This window comes from Callithrix jacchus, chromosome 15, assembly GCF_049354715.1.
Source record: "Callithrix jacchus isolate 240 chromosome 15, calJac240_pri, whole genome shotgun sequence".
NCBI lineage: Eukaryota > Metazoa > Chordata > Mammalia > Primates > Cebidae > Callithrix > Callithrix jacchus.
In genome coordinates, this window is record NC_133516.1 from 33,142,918 (window position 1) to 33,161,752 (window position 18,835).

The 18,835-nt window shown below is 53.5% G+C and overlaps 1 protein-coding gene across 38 annotated transcripts in view; it reads left to right on the top strand.

The window, feature by feature from the left end:
- The window catches only part of HEMK1 (HemK methyltransferase 1, mitochondrial release factors N(5)-glutamine), a 37,712-nt gene that overhangs the window by 2,613 nt on the left and 16,264 nt on the right, over positions 1-18,835 (top strand). For 9 of the 38 annotated variants that reach the window (XM_078350985.1, XM_078350989.1, XM_078350982.1 and 6 more), the window contains 7 exons: positions 300-391; positions 700-793; positions 5,242-5,376; positions 5,690-5,754; positions 6,008-6,057; positions 8,216-8,329; positions 8,482-8,595. In XM_078350985.1, the coding sequence (XP_078207111.1) occupies positions 300-391; positions 700-793; positions 5,242-5,376; positions 5,690-5,754; positions 6,008-6,057; positions 8,216-8,329; positions 8,482-8,595 (664 nt within the window). Of the gene's footprint in view, positions 1-299; positions 392-640; positions 794-5,241; positions 5,377-5,689; positions 5,755-6,007; positions 6,058-6,978; positions 7,085-7,943; positions 8,040-8,215; positions 8,330-8,481; positions 8,792-11,742; positions 12,818-18,835 lie in introns of those variants that run through there. The other 29 variants (XR_013527310.1, XR_013527312.1, XR_013527325.1 and 26 more) reach the window with 14 other exon arrangements.

Sequence of the window (18,835 nt, forward strand, 5' to 3'; positions counted from 1 at the left end):
TAAGAGTGCTTAGCTAAAACTGATAGGATTTTTCTGGAGGAACATCTTAGTGCCTGTCACACACTAGAACAGTTTGTTGAATGAATGAATAAATCTCTGCCTAAGTTTTCAGGGATAGACAACTGGAGGCCTGGTATTAGCTGTTTAACCTTGGGCAAGATGCTGCCCCCTCTCTGGGACCAGATGATGAGAGGGTTGGGCCTCCATACCAGTGCTGGACAGGCATTATCCACATAAGACACCTGGGTTGGGGCTCCTGGTCCCAGTGAGCCAGCTACTTACATTCTCTGTGGGGACAGTTTCAGAGCCTGAGGCCAGCACTTCGGACGCAGCCCTTGACCTCTCAGCAACTACAGTGTATCCAGGAGCTGAGTAGCCGTCGATTACAGAGGTGAGCACCCATGGATCAGACCTGAAGGATGTGTTTGGAGAGCAGCAGTCCAGCCTCCTCCATCCCCGCCAAGGGAGGAGGAGTTGTCCAAGGACTAGGGAGGTATTGGAGTACAGGAGTGACAAGAGTGGGGCCCGGGTAGTAAATAGGAAGAAGGGAGCAAGGGAAAGCTTTGCCCCAGGAGTCCCAAGGCGCTGTAGACATGGTCTTGCCTGATACTTTGGCCGCAAGTGGTGTTTCTCAACCCAGGCATGGTCCTGTTGGTCCTGGCTCTGTCACTGATGACCACCTGGCTGCCCCCTCTGCAGGATGCCCGTGCAGTACATCCTTGGAGAGTGGGACTTTCAGGGGCTCAGCCTGAAGATGATGCCTCCCGTGTTTATTCCTCGGCCAGAAACAGAGGTAGGTGTGCCACCAGGGCAAGGCAGGATTGAGATGAGAGTGGCGTTTAGGGCACCAGTCTTGCCCCAGGCTTCCTCCAGGGGGCACTGGGGCCCCATGACTGCTATCTTAAGGGACAGTGCCTTTCTAGACATATATCTCCTTGCTGACTGTATTGGCAGAGCCCAGAAAACACCGGATTTCTGTTGGTCCCCTTGACTATCCTCATGTTCCAAGCTGCCACCCCAGCCTCCAGGTCTGGCAGTGGCCCAGAGTGCCTCAAATAGTGCTGCCCAAGTACTCAGCCTGTTCCTGCTATTTCTCTGGGAGCTGTCCTGTGGGCCCATGGCTCACCCAACCCACAGAGAACCAGTGCCCTCCAGCAGCTTCTCAGGAGGCATGGAGGAAATGGAGAGGGCTCCAGCCAGACAGCTGGAGACTCTGGTATCAGCTATGCGACTTCAGGTAGGTCACTGCCCTCCAGACCTCTCTGGACCCAGATGATGAGAGGGTTAGACCTCCAGACCAGAGAATCTGGTGGCCCTCTTAGGTCTACTGATTGGTCTGGTAATCACCTGTGTCATCCCTCAAATTCCTAGGACTAGGGATGTGTGGCACAAGTGTGCTATCCCTTGGTAAGGCACACTGGTCCTGGAAAAGATGCTTTCTATGGCCCTTCTTGGACTCCCCTCTGACCTTGTAGGTGGCATAGCTGGGAGCCAGATGGCGCAGACCAGGGAGTAGAACTGGGTGAGAGCTGATGGGCAAGCCAGAGGGCACTAGGTTCTGAGAAGAAATGTTTCTAGAAAGACCCAGGCACACAAACATTTCTGGGAAAGGTTAGTTTCCATTCACCTGCTGCAGCTAGGGGCCCCAAACCCTTCCTTCACTTTCCTAGCTTCTGTCCCCTAGCCAAGAAACTCTCTGACCCCTCTCCTCTCCATATCTTGTGGTTGGGAGGCCAAGTCCTTTCTTCACTGCCCAGTGTCAGGGTGGGGACAGTAGAGAATCTGAGGCCTTGCTGAAGTCACAGGACTGTCAAGGAGGGGAGCATTGGGGCAGCACCTGGATTTCCTGACTCCCAGGTCAGAGCCCCATCCCTCACATGGGGCTGCCCCATCTGCAATTGGCATGACCTGGGATGCAGTATGGAGAGCAAGGTGTGGCCTGCCACCTACAGGCTTTGAGAGGCCATCCTGTGGCTCCCGAAAACGTGATCTCTGGTGAGATCATTTGCTGTCTTCGGCTGCCCAGGATCAGGGCATGGTGACCTTTGCGTTCCTTCAGAGCTGACCTGGCACCAGCCATATGTGGCAGGGTTCTGAGTATCAGGTGTGGACTTTGGCTCCTATGTACCCTGATTCTTGGGTTAGTCTGGGCCAAGAGAGCAGCTCTACTGCAAGGGGTGGAGTGAGGGGAGATGCTATGGTTAGGAGGCCAGGTGTTCATCTCACTGTGCAGACATTTCTGAGGCCACATTGGGGGATGCCTTACCAAGAAGTCAAGAGGACGTGGCCTGTGGCAGGGAGTGGTGAGCATGGGTGTGGGAGATGGTTTCTGATGAAGGGGAGTCTGAAGTGCAAACTTGCAGGAAGCATGTGGCCCAGTGAGTTGGATTTTCCCTAGGGGTGAGAAAGTGGTTCAGCCCCAGGCCTCGCAGTGCATACAGTAGGAAACTCAGGGTTGGGGGTGTGAGCCATTCTCATGCAGCCTGGTGTGAGGCTGTACAGGGTGTGGGAGGCTCAGTGTTTTGTCTGTGATTGGCTTGAAGGAGGCAATGCTGCCTTTCTTGGGGCTGCCCCACCATAGAGGGTACTCGTGGCACTCAGGTTTTGCTGAGGCCTTGGGCCAACCTCTTGATGGGGTATGGAGTCTGTGTTGGGGCAGCAGTTCTAGGCAGAGCCGACAGCTGCCTGCCCCTCACCTCCTTCCTGCATGCCCCTGCTCCTTGGCCCCATCCTGTTCTTGATTCTTCCCATATTCATCTGGAGGGGGTGCCCTGAGCCTGTGACCAGCTTGGTTTTCAGTCTCCCCAAAAGAGCCACTGGTATCAGGCTGTGGGAGGCTCTTCACTGGGCAAAGAAGACAAAGTTTCTGGACTTCTTAGGCTGTTCTTTACCCCTGCCCCAAGATGGGGCACAAAAACCAAGATGAGCCTCCTGTGGTCTGGAGTGTTATGGCAAGGAAGAGGCCACTAGTGGTGGCAGGAGCTCAGTCTCTCAGTTTCTCACCCTCCCCAAGGTGGCCATCCACATTTGTGGTGTGTGTCTTTGAGGTCGTGAGTATCTCTGTGAGGTGGCTGGTCAGTGTGGCTGGCTGAGGGGTCATTCTCCAGCCAGAGTAGGTCTGTCTATGGCCAGGAAACCAAGAGAGGCTCACACACCTGGCAAGTCCTGGTCACCCTACCAACCTCTCAGCATGTGGCCTCACCACTGAGACCACAGGCTCTCAGGCAACAGCCCTACATTGCTCACTCTGTACCTGTCCCAACCCTGCAGGCCTAGCTTGCCACAGGTGCCCTAGTGGTCTCCAGTAGTGCCTGGCACAGGGCTGGTGAGAGCTAGTGAATACACGCCCTCTCCTGCTGGAGCTGGGACCCCTCACCTGCAGGCAATCACTTGTTTGGTGCAGAAGAGGCTTGGAACAGGGAGGGATGGACCTGCTAGCCAAGTTCTGCCTGCCTTGGACTTGCCACCTTCTGGGTGGATGAAAATTGTTGCTGGGTTGGGGGCCTGGAAGGGTGAGATGCTTTTTGGAACCCAGCACTGGGGAACTTATATGGAAAGTAAGTGTGAGTGATCTGGAGCCCTCTGTTCCACTGAGCCTGGCTGATAGCTTTGGGGTGTAGGGGAGACCTGGGGGTATGAGACACAGAGGGTGGTGCCACAGAGAGCTTGCCCAGCACTTAGAAAGTAGCCAAGAGGTGTGTTTGTGGGCCAAGCCATGCCAGTGTGGGACGTACTGCCATGAGTTGGGGGTCTTCCCGTTATGGAGTCTGGTGGGAGAGGCAAACCCCATCCTAGACATTAGGCTCAGGGTGGGGAAAGCTGTGGTAGAGAGAGCCTGGCCCAGGCTTGGGGAAGATTTTCTGGAAAAGGTGGTCCTCTTTTCAGATCAGGGAAGCACCCACTTGCTGCCCACTGTCCCCAGTTCCCTGAGCCAGTCTTCCCTGAGAACTGGGATCACAGGAGTCCTGACCCTCTGGGGGGCCCCTCTGCCGACATCCAAAGGGATGCCTTTGAGATGGGGCTACACTGCCCTTTCCTTGCTCCACACCTGGGTACGCAGGTGTCCAACTCCATTGCTGGTTAGAAACATTTCGGCCATTGGACAGCAGGAGCCCTCCACCCTTCACCCGTACCCTATGTTGGTTTCCAGGCATAGTCCTTGCAGGCAGTGGCTTGGTGAACAAGGCTCAAAACCCTCTTGTTTCCAAAGTGACAGTGTCTGAAAATGTCCTCCTGCTGCCAAGGCAGGTACAGTGCAGTCAGGCACCTCCCTCTGCACCCGTGCCTGTGGATCCGTGCCTGTGTGCCACAGCCCTCATCAGGTATAGAACTTAGTCAGGACCATGTCCCCCGTGGCCCATTCCCTCCAAAGGAGGGGATTTCCTGTCCCTTTGGCTAGGAGCCTCCCTGGGGGCCTCTCAAGCTCAGCTCTGTGAGGAGATTGCTTGCCACCATGAACCACAGGCCAGGGTCAGGTGGGGCCTTGACCCTAGGCCTCAGTTTCCTCATGGGACAGTTGTGAGGATTTAACAGATTACACAGGAAAAGCTCTGGGAGCAGAGTCAGGCCAGAGGCAGTGGCCAGGAACTATCAGATATGGTTCTTAGCTTTTTTTTTTTTGAGATGGAGTGTTGCTCTGGCTCCCAGGCTGGAGTGCAGTGGCGCAATCCCACTGCAACCTCTACCTCCCAGGCTTAAGCAATTCTCTCACCTCAGCCCCTGAGTAGCTGGGACTATAGGCACCTGCCACCACACCCAGCAGATTTTCACACTTTTAGCAGAGATAGGGTTTCACCATGTTGGCCAAGCTGGTTTCAAACTCCTGACCTCAAGTGATCTGCCTGCCTCAGCCTGACAAAGTGTTGAGATTACAGGCATGAGCCACCACTCCTGGCTGGTTCTTAGCATTTCTGTAAGCACAGAATGGGAGGATGTCTGTAAGGGTTTAGTTGGAGTTGATTGAACACTTACCATGAAACAGGTGCAGATTAGTCCATTTAATCCCTACCACATCCCCACAAGGTGGGCTATCCTCAGCTGGGCTCAGTTGTACAGATGGGAAAGCTGAGGCCTGGAGGGCCAAGGGTGACTTAGCCATGGCCCAGCTGCCGTGAAGTTCAGTCTGGCTTTGGCTACCTCCCCTATCTACGTCCACACAGGGCTAACTGCTTGGTCCTCTGTATCAAGACTCCCAGGAGCCATGTTGGCACCAACTCTGATCCAGACCCCTCTGCTTCACAGGAACTGGTTGAGTGGGTGCTGGAAGAGGTGGCCCAGAGGTCCCATGCTGTGGGATCCCCAGGCAGCCCCCTCATTCTGGAGGTGGGCTGTGGATCGGGAGCCATTTCCCTCAGCCTGCTGAGCCAGCTTCCCCAGGTGAGCCCCTCCACCTGCTCTGGGTAGACTGTGACTGACACTCACTGTCCCTCCCATTAGTGTTTCCCCCACATCCCTCTGCTAGGAGCACTTGAGGGGAAGCAGTTAGATGAGGGAGGACAGGGCTGCCCCCAGCCCAGTGTGGTTCACAGACTCTTAACTCCTACCACATCTGTCTGGCTAGACTTTGGCTAAGAAGAAAAGGCTGTTGGGTATTTCCCTTCTCTTCTGGTGGGGGGTTGGAGGAGGGTCCCCCAGGCCCAGCATCTCCCAGCATTGCCTTCCACATACCCTCTGTTTGTTCTTGGGACAGAGCCGAGTGATTGCTGTGGATAAGGGGGAAACGGCCATCTCTCTGACCCATGAGAATGCTCAGAGGTAGGTGGAAGAGTTGTACTTTGGGGCCTGATCTTGACTCCTTTTCAGATTTCAATCTAACCAATGTCTGATTTCTACTCCAAAGAAGGAGGAAGCAGTGGGAGTAGCCTGGCACGGGTCCCACAGGATTCTGTATGGGTAGTGGGCACTGAGCATCTTGCCAGTCCAAGAAGGGTTGGCCACAATACCTCACTCTTGTAGCCTAGGGTAGGGGTCTGCCCCTGTGCTCACCCCTTTCTCTCCATCTGTCCAGGCTTCGGTTGCAGGACAGGATTTGGATCATCCACCTTGACATGACCTCAGGTACTCTCCCCTGCATGCTCCTTCAGGTGGGAGCCTAGATATAGGTGCTGTTGGGTGGATGAGGCACTCTGCAGAGATGGAAGGAGGGCTTCCCCAAAAGCCACTCGACCACACACATGTGTGGCAGCCCAAACTAGGCCTTGCTGAGGACAGCCTCCTAGGCTGACCAGACCCATAAGGGACCAGTCACAGAGAACTTATGAATTCATCATAACTAGTGAGTTAAGGCCTTGCCTGTTGGCAACAGATAAGCAAAAGCTTAAAATAATGCTTTGGGACCAAATAATTGAGTGCCCTTCTCCCCCACCTGGCCTGGCACTGCACAGCTCAGCTGTTGCCTTTAGAGTGTCCAGCTCAGCCATAGCCTTTACAGTGTCCAGCTCAGCCGTAGCCTTCATAATGTTTGCAGACCTCCAACTCCAGTTCTGGCTCCATCGCCTTACCCATGGGGTCCTTGAGCCTCATGTGCCCCCTCCATGGAGTATGATATACTTGGTATAGCACCTGGCAGAGGGTGAAACCAGTAGTCAGAACCATCAGGAATTGGCTGATGAGGCCAGGCCTGCCCTCCATGTACTCTCAGTCTGTGTTGGCTATAAGGCTAGTGGAGCTACAGAAGAGAAAGGCTCTTTCCTGCCTAGGCAATCAGGGAGGAAGTCTTGAATGGAGTCTTGCATAACAAGGAGGATTTTTGGTAAATTTCTAGGTTTTGAAATGAAGGGCTGCCATGTTAAAGCACACACATTCCCCACTAGGCTGTCAGCCAGGGACCCTGGGCACTAATTTGCAAGTCTGGCTTATCAGATCTAGAGGCAGGCCCAAAGTGTGGCTTGATGAGAGGGACATGGTGGCAGGTGGAGCTATTATCCTTTACTTCCCAGTGGGTTAGTCCCTACTATGGGTTTTCTTCTTTGGCCACAGAAGGGAGCTGGACACACCTGCCCTGGGGCCCCGTGGACCTGGTCGTCAGCAACCCTCCCTATGTCTTCCACCAGGACATGGAACAGCTGGCCCCTGAGATCCACAGGCAGGTGCTAAACAGGGTGGTCCAGGGAGGCCAGGCTTGAGAAGGCCTAATGGAATTGGTCTGCCCTCGAGGACCACACCATCTGGAGGGACAGGGCGGCTGGTGCTGAAACAGGTGTGGTGTTAAGTGGATGCACTCCAGAGCCCACAATCCTACCTAGATTCCACCTCTACCTTCCTACTTAAGACTACTGGACAGCCACCGAATCTCTGGGCCTATTTCCTGCCTCTGAAAAAAGAGAGGTAGTGCTCTGCAGGGCTATGAGAGGATTCAGTGGTGACTTGAAAGCATCAGACACAGTGCAGGGCCCATAGGGGTGACTCAGTAGATAGGCATGTCGTTTTACAGAAGACAGGCCCAGTGAGGGAAGGTGTCTTGTCTAGGGTCACATGGGGGCTTAGTGGGAAAGCTGGGACTAAACTTGGCTTTGCACCAGGGCATCCTCACCTTACACAGGGGCTGAGAACCAGGAACAGCCCAGGAGTCCTGGATGGGGCAGCAGTCATGTGGGATGGGGTTGGGGTGTTGGTTCTCCCTTTCTGGGTTCACAGGAGTGGTGAGGGCTAGCTCTAGATCTAGACCAAGAAGAGGAGCAGCCTGTGGGAAGGCACTCATGCCCTGACAGCCCATGGGATTCAGCAAGCACACCTGGCACTGCCTGGTAGGGTGCTGCCCATGGGAGGAAGGGAAGAGGAACTGCCACCCATTTGGGGGCCACCTTCTCTGGGTCCTCAGACTTGCCCTTCAGCCCAGAGTGTAAGTTCCATGCGGCCCCATTCGTGGAAACTCTGCCCACACCCTCCATGCATTTCGAATACCCTTCCCTCAGGCTGTCACATCCCACTGCTTTCCCTTTCAGCTATGAAGACCCTGCAGCCCTGGACGGTGGGGAGGAGGGCATGGACATCATTACCCACATCCTAGCCCTGGCACCCCGGCTCCTGAAGGACTGTGGGTATGAATGGGATGGGCCTCCTAGGTCTGCCCCCAGCAGCCACCTCTTCTCCTAGTGTGTACTGGGCAGGCCCTAGCAGAAGTGAGCACAGGACCCTCACCTCACCAGCCCAAGTTGCCCAGAATGGCAGGTCCCAGCCCTGTCCTTCTGAGCCCATCCATTTCTCCCCCATGCAGGAGTATCTTCTTGGAAGTGGACCCGAGGCACCTGGAGCTTGTCAGCAGCTGGCTTCAGAGCCGGCCTGAGCTGTACCTTAATCTTGTGGCTGTGCGCAGGGACTTCTGTGGGAGGTGAGGTCCCACCCTCCTTTAGCCCTGTAGCACACTAGTCTTTCCACTGGGGCCATCCTCGGCCCCGGCTGTGGGTAGAGTATGCTGTTCCCACTCCCTGCTCATTCCCCAAGGCCCAGGCAGTAACCAGCCCCTTGTCACTGTCTCCTCAGGCCCCGGTTCCTGCATATCCGGAGGTCTGGGCCATAGCATGGCTGCCCTGTGGATGCCTTGTCAGTGCCCCCAGCCTGACCAGAGGGAGGTGGATGGCACTTTCCAGAACCCAGGTGCTTATGGTATTTTCCATGGTTCTGTGATTTCTCCATGTTCTGCATTTCTAGGACATTCCTACCACACCTGGGTAGACCCAAGTTCTCAGTCTGGCTCCATCACATCAGGGTGGCCGAGGGTTGCTCTGTGTTGGTGAAGTTGCTGTGGGGGTGTCAGGGGATATAGTCGGTAAAGTACTGAGAGAATAACAAATGGTGACTTAATATTTTGTTCCATGACTTGCAGGTCCCCTGACCCCTTACTCTCAGGTAGCACTGGGGTGAGAGTTTTCTTCTGCCCCAGCTGGGCTGGCTTGGTAGAGGTGTGGGAGTGCAGCGTGGAGGAAGGCACATGTGCTCACTCCTGGCCTTGCATACCATGGGGCCTGGTGTAGAGCACCTCACTCCCAGGGGTTGATAAGTCCTCCCCTGCCCTGGGTGCATGCACACACACTTCCCTGGCCAAGTCTGGCTCTGAGCACAGGAAGCTCATCTGCCCGTCGCCTCAGGGATGACTGCCTGCTTTCTGGAGGGGAGGGCCTGGAGGTCCTTGCTGCACGGTTCTTGGGTCACACATCCACATTCATTTAACTGAAGCTTGAGCCAGTGAGGAATGAGCAGGGCTTTTGTTTTCTTTTTATCCACGTTGCTTTTAGCTAAAACATCCCTTCCGAGTTGACCCCCTGGGGTTTCAGATAACTGTTGTGTCCCTGGTTGGGGCTGGGGAGAATGAGAAGCTGAGAGATGGGGAACAGGGTTTTGGCCTCCACCACAGCTCTGGTCTGTGCAGACTCATGGTCACCAGGAGGCCTGAAGATCCAGCCTTCCTGTCAACAGCGACAGGAAATCTCTAGGTTGGTGAGTGCTGATGCTGTGAGTCTGCATCAGGGTGGGTCCTAAGGAGCATGGCAAACCAGGCTGGCTCATTCCACCAGACTGCCTCCTGATGCCCCAGCACTTCCAGGGGCCTGGGAGTATAGTCTTATGGGCAGCATTCTCTGTGGGAGCTGGAGAGCTGAGTTCCAGGGCTGTGTCCTGCAGTGGGACCTTGGGCAGCTCCTTTCCCTGTGAGAAGCTGGCTCTTCTGAGTCCCAGGCCAATGCCAAGTGACAGCCTCTTTACTCTTAGCCAAGTGGGATGTGCATGCTGGTGTCTGAATTCTCCAGAGAGAATGGACATTCAGACACCAGCATGACCAACAGAAGGTGTTGCCTGCCTGAGGTCCCATGATAGTGGCCAAGTGGAGACAGTAGGTTAGATCCCTGCCTTTGCGGAGCCTGTATTGCTGGAGTCCTACCCCGCCTGAGTGTTGCCCTGCACTATGGCTGGAGGACACATTTGGCAGAGGTCATGCTGCAGCTTGCAGTGCCCCAGGGTCCTGCCCTGTGCCCAGCCCCAGCTGCATGGACCCTGAACTGCCCGTGGCTTCCTTTGAGAAGGCTGATCCAGAAGGAACCTGGGTGGGGAGGGCAAAGAGGATACGCAACCAGGGTGAGGCTCCCCACTTCCTGTGCCTCCCGTGCCCACAGACCTTTGCCTGCTATGGTCCTCACCAGTATTGCCCCTTCTCTCTTCCTCCATGTGCCCTTCGGCTCTTGCTGTCTTCAGCAGCATCTCAGGGCAGCTTCCCTGATCCCAGAGCAGTTTGTCGCCCCCCACACCTCAGCCAGTCCTGGCATCCCTGATGGTCTCACCCTCCTGGCCTCAGGCCCATTCCTGAGGAAGGGCCTTGGCAAGCTTGTGGATGTTACACTGGAAGAGAGTACAGTGTTGGGGAGTGACAGTGTCGGGGAAGCTGGGGCCATGAGCAGAAGCCATCCTTGGGGGCAACTTTCTGCCCAGAAAAACGTGTGGCTTGACTCTGCTGGGGAAAATGTCTAAGCCAAGTGGACTGGCAGGCGGGCCCTGAAGCCTGCAGACACCGGCTTGATTGGGTCCTGGACATTGAGCCCTGATGTTGGAGCCACACCAGATTCATGTCCCAGGAACTGCCCCTCACCAAGATGTAACCTTGGGCAGATGACTTCACCTCACTCAGCCTTGGCTTCTAAGGCTGAGAAATGGGACTAAATGCTTTATTTTATAGGACGCATTTGAGGAGCCCATGGAATGTGCCTGGCTTGTCACATTGTGGCACTTCTTCTTGCCTTCCTCGGAGGGCAGACACAGAGAGGGAGGGCCCAGTGCCCTCGGGCGTCCGTCTGATGCTTGGGACAAACATAAGGCAGGCAGGGACACAAAGCAGTCTTGAAAGGAGGGAAGGCAGGGGTTTCAGTCTTGGGCTCTTGAATCCTCACTGTTATCTAGAGATGGAGCCAGCAGGCTGGTAGCCTGGCACCCCACATCTCCCCTCAGCCCCTCCTCACTAGGGCCCCAGTGTCTTGAGGCCGAGACCAGGGAAACCAGTGGCTCCAGCTCAGGGAAAGCTAGGCTCACTTACCCTATCCCCTCCCTTGCTCCTGAGGCCAAAGCCAGTGACTCAGAACTGACCCCCAGCATGTGTCCAGGAGCACTTGCAGGTAGAATGGGAGGAGGACATGAAACTGATGGTGGAGTCCAGGCTGTGCAGGCTGCTGAGGTATTGAGATATGTGCCTACTGCCCATGTAGCCTCCTTCAGCCAGAGCCCAGAGCATAGACAGGAGTGTAGGCTTCCATTTGATGTACTCTGGGAACGTAATTCTATCTCTTCTTCAGATAGTTGGGGAAACAGGCCATGTCTCACAGTTGGATGCTTTTCCCAGTTGTCAGTGGGTTTCTCTATGGGACTCATCCAGCTGCCTTATTAAAATATGCCCCCAACCCCCTAAATGCAAGGAATATACTCTTTTTTGCTCCCTCATCCCTACCTGGACTCTGGGCCAATAGCTACTCCCAATCCCTTCTCTAAACACTTGGCTGGCTTCCCATGACTTAAGTGTGTTCTCCTGTGTCCTACGGAATCCAGTTCTGAGGAGGTTGGGGAGGACAACTGTGGGAAAAGCCCTGGGCATCCCTTACAAGGCCCCATCAGTGCTCTGAGTAGGCTGCCATCATAACAAAGGGTTGCACCGTGGACAAGGTTTGAGAACTGCCGGCTTGCGCTGGGAACCCCTTTAACCTCTGCGGGGCAGCATGTCTTTTCCTGTCCGCCTTCACTTCTTTTTCTCTCCTTTTTTCTTTATAGGCTCCTTTTGAATGGTTTAATTTCTCTACTGCCCTGGGCTTCAGCCTTTGTGCAACACTCTTCATGCCCTGAGCACACACCTTCCCTTTGCCCAGGCAGTGCAGACACTGCCACCCTTAGGACACCTGCTGTGGGCTTTCCCTGCCTCCCCTGCACCAGTGACTTTCTGTCCCATGCCTTCAGAAACCTTCTTATCCCCCTCATCTCTGGAGGCCCCTGTGGGTCTGGCATACCCAGGTTTAGTAAATGTCTACCAGTAAGTTGACTGCATGCATTTTCTAGAATAGAGCTGAGACTTCCCATGTGGCCCACATCTGACCTGGCGGCCCATGTATTCCGGTCATTAGGGAGAGAGAGCCATGAGGACCTGGCCTTCTGCCCAACCCAGGCAGCTGTTCAAGTTGAGCGATGGCTGGTTCGAAGACTCAAGTGCACCTGATCCCTGTGCGGCAGCCACACCAGAACAGGCTGTCCTTGGCGGCCGTAGGGGCAAGCGCCAGGTTTCCTGGAGCTCTTGGCTTCAGCCAGCCCCCAGCCAGAGTGCTGGCTAGGACAGCAACCTGATCTCCCCCTCATGACCTTCTGCCGTGGACAAGCCCCCTGAAACTGGATTTGGGACTGTCAAAGCAAATCAACCCCTGCTGTGGTAGGCCGAACAATGACCCCCCCGCCCCCAAAATGGCAGTGTCTTAATCACCTAAACTGAAACATGTGACTGTTACCTTCACATAGCAAAATGGACTTTTCAGTTGTGATTAAGGATCTTGAGATAGAAAGAGTATCCTGGATTTTTCAGGTAAACTGAGTATAACCACAAGGGCCTCTGTAAAGAACGAGGCAGGAGTGTCAGAGTGATGGAAGAAAACGTAACAATAGAAGCAGAGGTTAGAGTGATGCAATTGTTGGAGGAAGAGCCATGAGCCAAGGAATGCAGACAGCCTCTTCTCCCCTGGGGCCTCAGGAAGAACGCAGTCCTGCCAACACCTTGAATTTAATTTGAAACTGATTTCAGATTGCTGACCTCCAGAATAGTAAGATGATAAATTTGTGTTGTTTGTTATTTTCAGCCACTAAATGTGTGATAATTTGTTACAGCAGCCACAGGAAACAAATGCAGATTGTGGGGCCTAAAGTGAGTGCTGCTGTAACGCATGCCTACAAATTGAAATGGCTTTGGAATTGCATTATGGAAATGGGCAGAGGCTGGAAGAATTTTGAGGATCATGATAAATTGCCTCAACCACTTCTTCTCTGATAGGTGGTGTGGCCAGGGGAACACTTCCTCAACCTTCAGGCCTAAACTGCCCAGGCCACCTTTTTAAACTAATATTTGGAGATAGGTGTCCCTTTCCCAGAGTGAGAAGACTGGAAGACTGACCAGTATGGACCCCAGAAGGGAGTGGGTGAGGAATGGGACTGGGATGTGAGGAGAAAGTGCAAGGCTGGCCTCCATGATCCATCTCCAGAGACTGGGTCCAGAGAGGACCTCAGAGACTGGGACCAAGCCTGTTCCTGCTCTCCTGTGGAGTTATGTGATAGGCCCAGGACCCCTTGGGTGTGTGAGGATGGGCAGGGGCCCTGTACTCTCTGGGTTGCAGGTACTGCATCTGTGAAATGAGCACAGCAGCCCCTGATTTTGAGCTGATGGGCCTAGCCCCTCCGTGTAAGCCATAGGCCTGAGCAGAGCTGTGTCACTATTCTGCTCCTGTGGTGGAATGGGGCCATCCCTGGGGTTCTCAATCTCCTGGTCCCCAAAACTGAAGCGGCCAACTGGTGCCCTCAGCCCTGTCCCTGTCCAGGCTGGGACTAGGACCTCCCTCTCCAGGGGTACTAAGGGACTCTGGAGACACCATCCCACCTGGCCAAGGCTTGGGGCTCCTAAAGCCAGTCCTAACCCAGGAGTCACATGGAGAGCTACTGGGAGGCCAGACATGGGTCTTACGCTGGGTTTCAGAACAGAAGCTAGGAGACAGACAGCATAGACACCTGTGTTCAGGCTTGGCCTAAATCACCTGAATACACTTTGGATGAAGCCAGGAGGGCCTATGTATACTGGAATGGGTGGATCATGGCAAGATGTATGTTCAATCCCTGATCTTTTTTTCCCAGTGAGGAATGGGGCTTACTTGAAGTAACACAGCACTTGACTCCTGACTCCCAATATTGTGCTCTCATCTCCCATTGCTTCCAACGGCCTGTGGTTAGTTAATTGAGTTAATTAGGGGGTGCTTATATGGCTGTCCATGTAGCTACTAAACCCAGGGATTCTGGCCCATAAAGCCCACTGGGCTAGTTTCGTGGGCAGATAACAGCCACATTAGGCCAACTGTAGCCCCTGGGTGTGTGGACAGATCTGGGTCCCATCTGAAGCTCTGGTAGCTGTGGGAGGACAGCAGGATTTCCCTCTTGCAGAATGAGTGGGTGCCTTACCCTTTGAGGGAACTGGCTGTACAGCCCCCAGCCTCTGCCCCCCAGGGCCCTCCTGAGGTATCTGGAAAGACCTTTGGGATCTTTAGCCTCATAACCAGGAATCAGAAGCTTCCAATTCTAGGGCCCCCTTTTCTTCCAAAGACCACCTCACACATACAACAGTCCTACAGGAAAATGGACAGGAAAGGCCAATTTTACAGCTCACAAAGTGGGAAAGGCAGGGAAGCCTACTTCAGTGTCACTGAAAGCCCTGAACTGAGCTGACCTTTTAGGTACCTGCTCCAGCCATGCCTAAAGCGGGAGAGTGAGAGAGCTCAGAGTAGCCCTGCCCCATGGTAGACAGGCCTGGCTAAGTGGCCCCTTTCCCAGGGGCTGTGGTCTTTTCCAGACGCTCTGCCTCTCAGAGCAGAGGATGTCACCTTATTGCCCCCTCTTGTACTAGGTCTGCAGCCCTCTTCTGGGGCATGTGGCTTGGGAAATGGAGGGATCAGATTGTTGGTACCTGAAGTACTCAGAGATCCTTGTGCTACAAATGAGGAAACTGAGGCTTAGCAGGATGGGGCAGGGCTAGGGCAGAAAGGAAGCTGCCAGTCCGTCCTTTGCCACCTGAAGACCCCCACCCTACCTTGCTTTCCAGGAATAGGCTGGCTTGCCTGGAGAGGCGGCCAAGTCCCTCTGCTGTTCCTGGAAATCAATGTGAGGCTAAGCTTTGTGAGCTAGCAGAGCAAACCCTGAGCTGGCACTACATGAGCCTTCGTTGCTCTCGTACCTCAAAGCTAGGTGAGGGATCTGGGCAGCCCTGCCTGGCCTTCCTCCACCTCCTTGCCTTTTGAGCTCCTGCTAGGCACTGGGCCACAAGCAGCTGCTTTGCATTTATTGGTTTTAAATCTCACACAACCCTATAGTTAGGGGTTATTTATTTTATTTTATTTTATTTTATTTTGATTTTGCTAGAGATGAGGTCTTGTGTTGCCCAGACTGGGCTCAAACTCCTGGGCTCAAGTGATTCTCCTGCCTTCGCCTCCCAAGAAGCTGAGACTGTAGGTGCCCATCACTGTACCCGACAGATGGGGGTTTGGGTTTTGTTCATTATTTGTTTTTTTGAGACAGGGTCTTACTCTGTCTCCCAGGCTGGAGTACTTTGGCATGATTATAGCTCAGCTCACTGTAGCCTCGACTGTTAGGCTCAAGCAATCCTCCCACCTCAGCCTCCTGAGTAGCTGGGATTACAAGTGTGAACCACCCTGCCTAGCTAATTTTTATTTTATTTTTTGTAGAAACGGGGTCTTGCTATGTTGCCAGGCTGACACATGGGCTTTTAAATTGTCTCCACATTGCAGTTGAGGATACCAACACTGAGCAGGGAGCAGTTATGGGTCAGGTTGCACAGCTGGACTGGAAGGGAGGATGAGGCTGCCATTGGTGCCCATTTGACTCTCAGAGACACTGAGGCCAACATAACTAGGTCTTGGGCTGTCCCCTGCAGAGCTTAGTGCAGAGGTCACTTGGGCTTGTGGACCCTTGGAACAGGAGCAGGGGTTTCCAGGGCTGTCCCTAGAGGGCTTTCTAGACGACCTGCAGTTGCTCCTGGGTGCATCTCTCAAGCCCTACTATGTGTCAGGCACCAGGGGAATGATACCAAGTGGAGGGTCCTGTAGAATATGGTGCATCCTGTGCCAAGTACTTCCAGGGTTATCTTACTCAACCTCCATGACATCCTGAGAGATGGAGGCTGTGAACCCCTTCATTATACTGAAAAGGAAACAAATAGGCCAAGAAACTTGCTCATATGCTGGCTGAGCTGTGGTTCTGACACAGGTTGAGTGACCTGGAGCCGGAGGCCTTGGTCATCACACCAGGCTTGAGGAGGGGTAGACAGGACAGCCATATACCAGGCAGTAGGGACAGTCTGGGCAAAAGCCTGGAGTCCTGCAGACACATGGGTAGGGATGTGTAGGGTTGAGGTAGTGCTGGGGGGGGTGGGTGCCCTTGGCTGAGCTCTGAATGACTTTCTGGGGCCCAGGGACCTAAAGAGGTTTTTTGAGCTGAGTTACAGGGGTAGAGAGACATTGAGGCTGCTCTTTCTGGCTGTCAGAAAAAGGGGGCTGGGGCAGGAGGCTGCAACTGTCCAGGGTGTGGAGGCAGCTGGGATCTGTAGTAGTGGCATCAGATATTCTGGGGCATAAGTGACTCAAAACCATTGCTGAGGGGTTGGATGGGGGATGGCCAGGACCAGAATGGGCCCAGTTATCTGATTGGGACCTGGGGTAAATGGGGCCATCCTGAGTTGGAGACTGGGTGCTGGGGAGAGTTGGGAGTTTGAGTGTGGGATGCCTTCAGAATATTCTAGAGGCAGTGTCAGGGCATCTGGAGATGCAAATGTGACCATGTGGGGACACAGTCCAAAGGCAGCCCTTGAAGTGGAGTTGGGAAGACCACTCTCCTGGGCCTTAGTGCTGGCAACAACAGTACCGGGCACCTGGCACTAGTTTACACACTGTCATAAATCCATCTGAGCACATCAGGGACCCCTTGTTTGGTCCATTGTACGGATGAAGGGACTGAGCTCTTCATCAACTTGCCCAAGGTTACATACAGCTAGCAACTGGCTGTGCTGGACTTTGAACCTAGTCCTCTGACATCCCAGCCAGGAGAAGGGTGAGCAGGCTGCAGAGGCCAAATGCAGCCCAGAACCTCAACCCCCACAGGGGCCACAGGATCTAGTGAGGTGCCCCACAGCCAACGTGGGCTTCAGGGTGAAGGAAAAAGTGATGAATCAAACAGAAAGCAGCAGATGCAGATGAGCTCTCTCCCCAGCAGGCCAGGCACCAGATTTTCACGCCCACAGTAAAAGGGCCAGGCAGAGCGCTAGGTGTGGGGCAGGAGAGGGTAGTGAAAGTGCTTGCTGCTGAACCCAGACTCTGATGTACTCCGGATATGGTGGCACGGACTGACAGACACCCAGCCCAGTTCCACACTGAAAGTTGACTGCATCTCAGCATGTGAGGATATGAAGTTTGCCTTGTCTGGGGGAGCATTTTAGGTCCCTAGGCCTGTGAGATTCTGGGATGAGGCACCAAATGAATGAGTCTAAAAACCCTTGTTGAAGACACTCCACAGCTCAAGAACTGACCATTGCTCCCTACTCTCTTGGCCTGCACTGAAAGCCACTGTTTCTTCATCATTCTGCTCAGCCCTCCTGCCTCAGCCCCATAGAGCTTTGGAGCTCCTTCTTTCAAAGCACATTTCATGTGCAACTCAAATGTGTATTTTAAAAAAGATAAAGTGAGCATCTCGTTAGCATAAATGTATTTTGTAAGTGCAAATTCTTTCTTAGCGTGAGAGGCAAAAAGCAGTGAACACAAATGTTTGAACTCGGGGCTGGGATGGGAGTTGTAGTCTTATGTTGGTCTCAATGTCCAGTTTCTTTCAGTGTTTGATTTTGGTGGCAAAGGACTAAGTGACTGCTCATTCTCACAGGTGAGTGTTTACAATTCCTAGCTCTGTGTCTGAAACCCACCTTGCAGTCTTTTTGATTTACAGAGACAGTAAGAGAAGCCTTATTTCAAGCTTAGCACAAACCCTGTTCTCTGCGCACATAGGAAGGATTCTAATGTGTCATAATTTGGTTCTGTGCCCATTTGAGTCTGTATGTGGTTTTCAAAATTGGGTTTTCAATAATTAAAAATATGAGCTGGGCATGGTGGCGCATGCCTGTGGTCCCAGCTACTCAGGAGACTGAAGTAGGAGGATTACTTGAGCCCAAGAGTTTGAGACAGCAGTGAGCTATAATCTTGCCACTGCACTTCAGCCTGGACATTAGAGTGAGACCCTGTCTCTAAAAAAGTAATTTTAGGCTGGGCATGGTGGCTCATGCCTGTAATCCCAACACTTTGGGAGGCCGAGGCAGGCAGATCACTTGAGGTCAGGAGTTCAAGACCAGCCTGGCCAACATGGTGAAACCCCATCTCTACTAAAAATACAAAAATTAGCCAGGTGTCGTGGCTTATGCCTGTTATCCCAGCTACTTCAGAGGCTGAGGCAGGAGAATCACTTGAACCCAGGAGGCGGAAGTTACAGTGAGCTGAGATCATGGCATTGCACTCCAGCCTGGGCAACAAGAATGAAACTCCATCTCAATAATAATAATTTTAAAAAATATATTTTAAAAATGAAAGAAAAGAAAAGGAAGAAGGGAGGAGGAAGCAAGAAAGAGAGAAAGGGCTGGATGCGGTGGCTCACACCTGTAATCCCAGCACTTTGGGAGGCTGAGGCAGGTGGATCAACTGAGGTCAGGAGTTCAAGACCAGCCTGGCCAACATGGTGAAACCCTGTCTCTACTAATAATACAAAAATTAGCTGGGTGTGGTGGCTCATGCCTGTAATTCACGAGGCTGAGGCAGGAGAATCACCTGAACCCGGGAGGCGGAGGTTGCAGTGAGCTGAGATCGTGACACTGCACTCCAGTGTGGGCAACAGAGCAAGACTCTGTCTCAAAAAAAGGGAAGTGAAAGTAAGGAAGAAGAAAAGAAAGGGATGGAACTCCTGTGAGGTGGTTGATGCCCCATATGACCATTTCCTCCCCGGAGGTCTGCCCTGACAGCTCCAGCCTCCACAGTCTAAGGCTCCCAGCACTCCCACCCAGCATCTGTCACAGCAAATG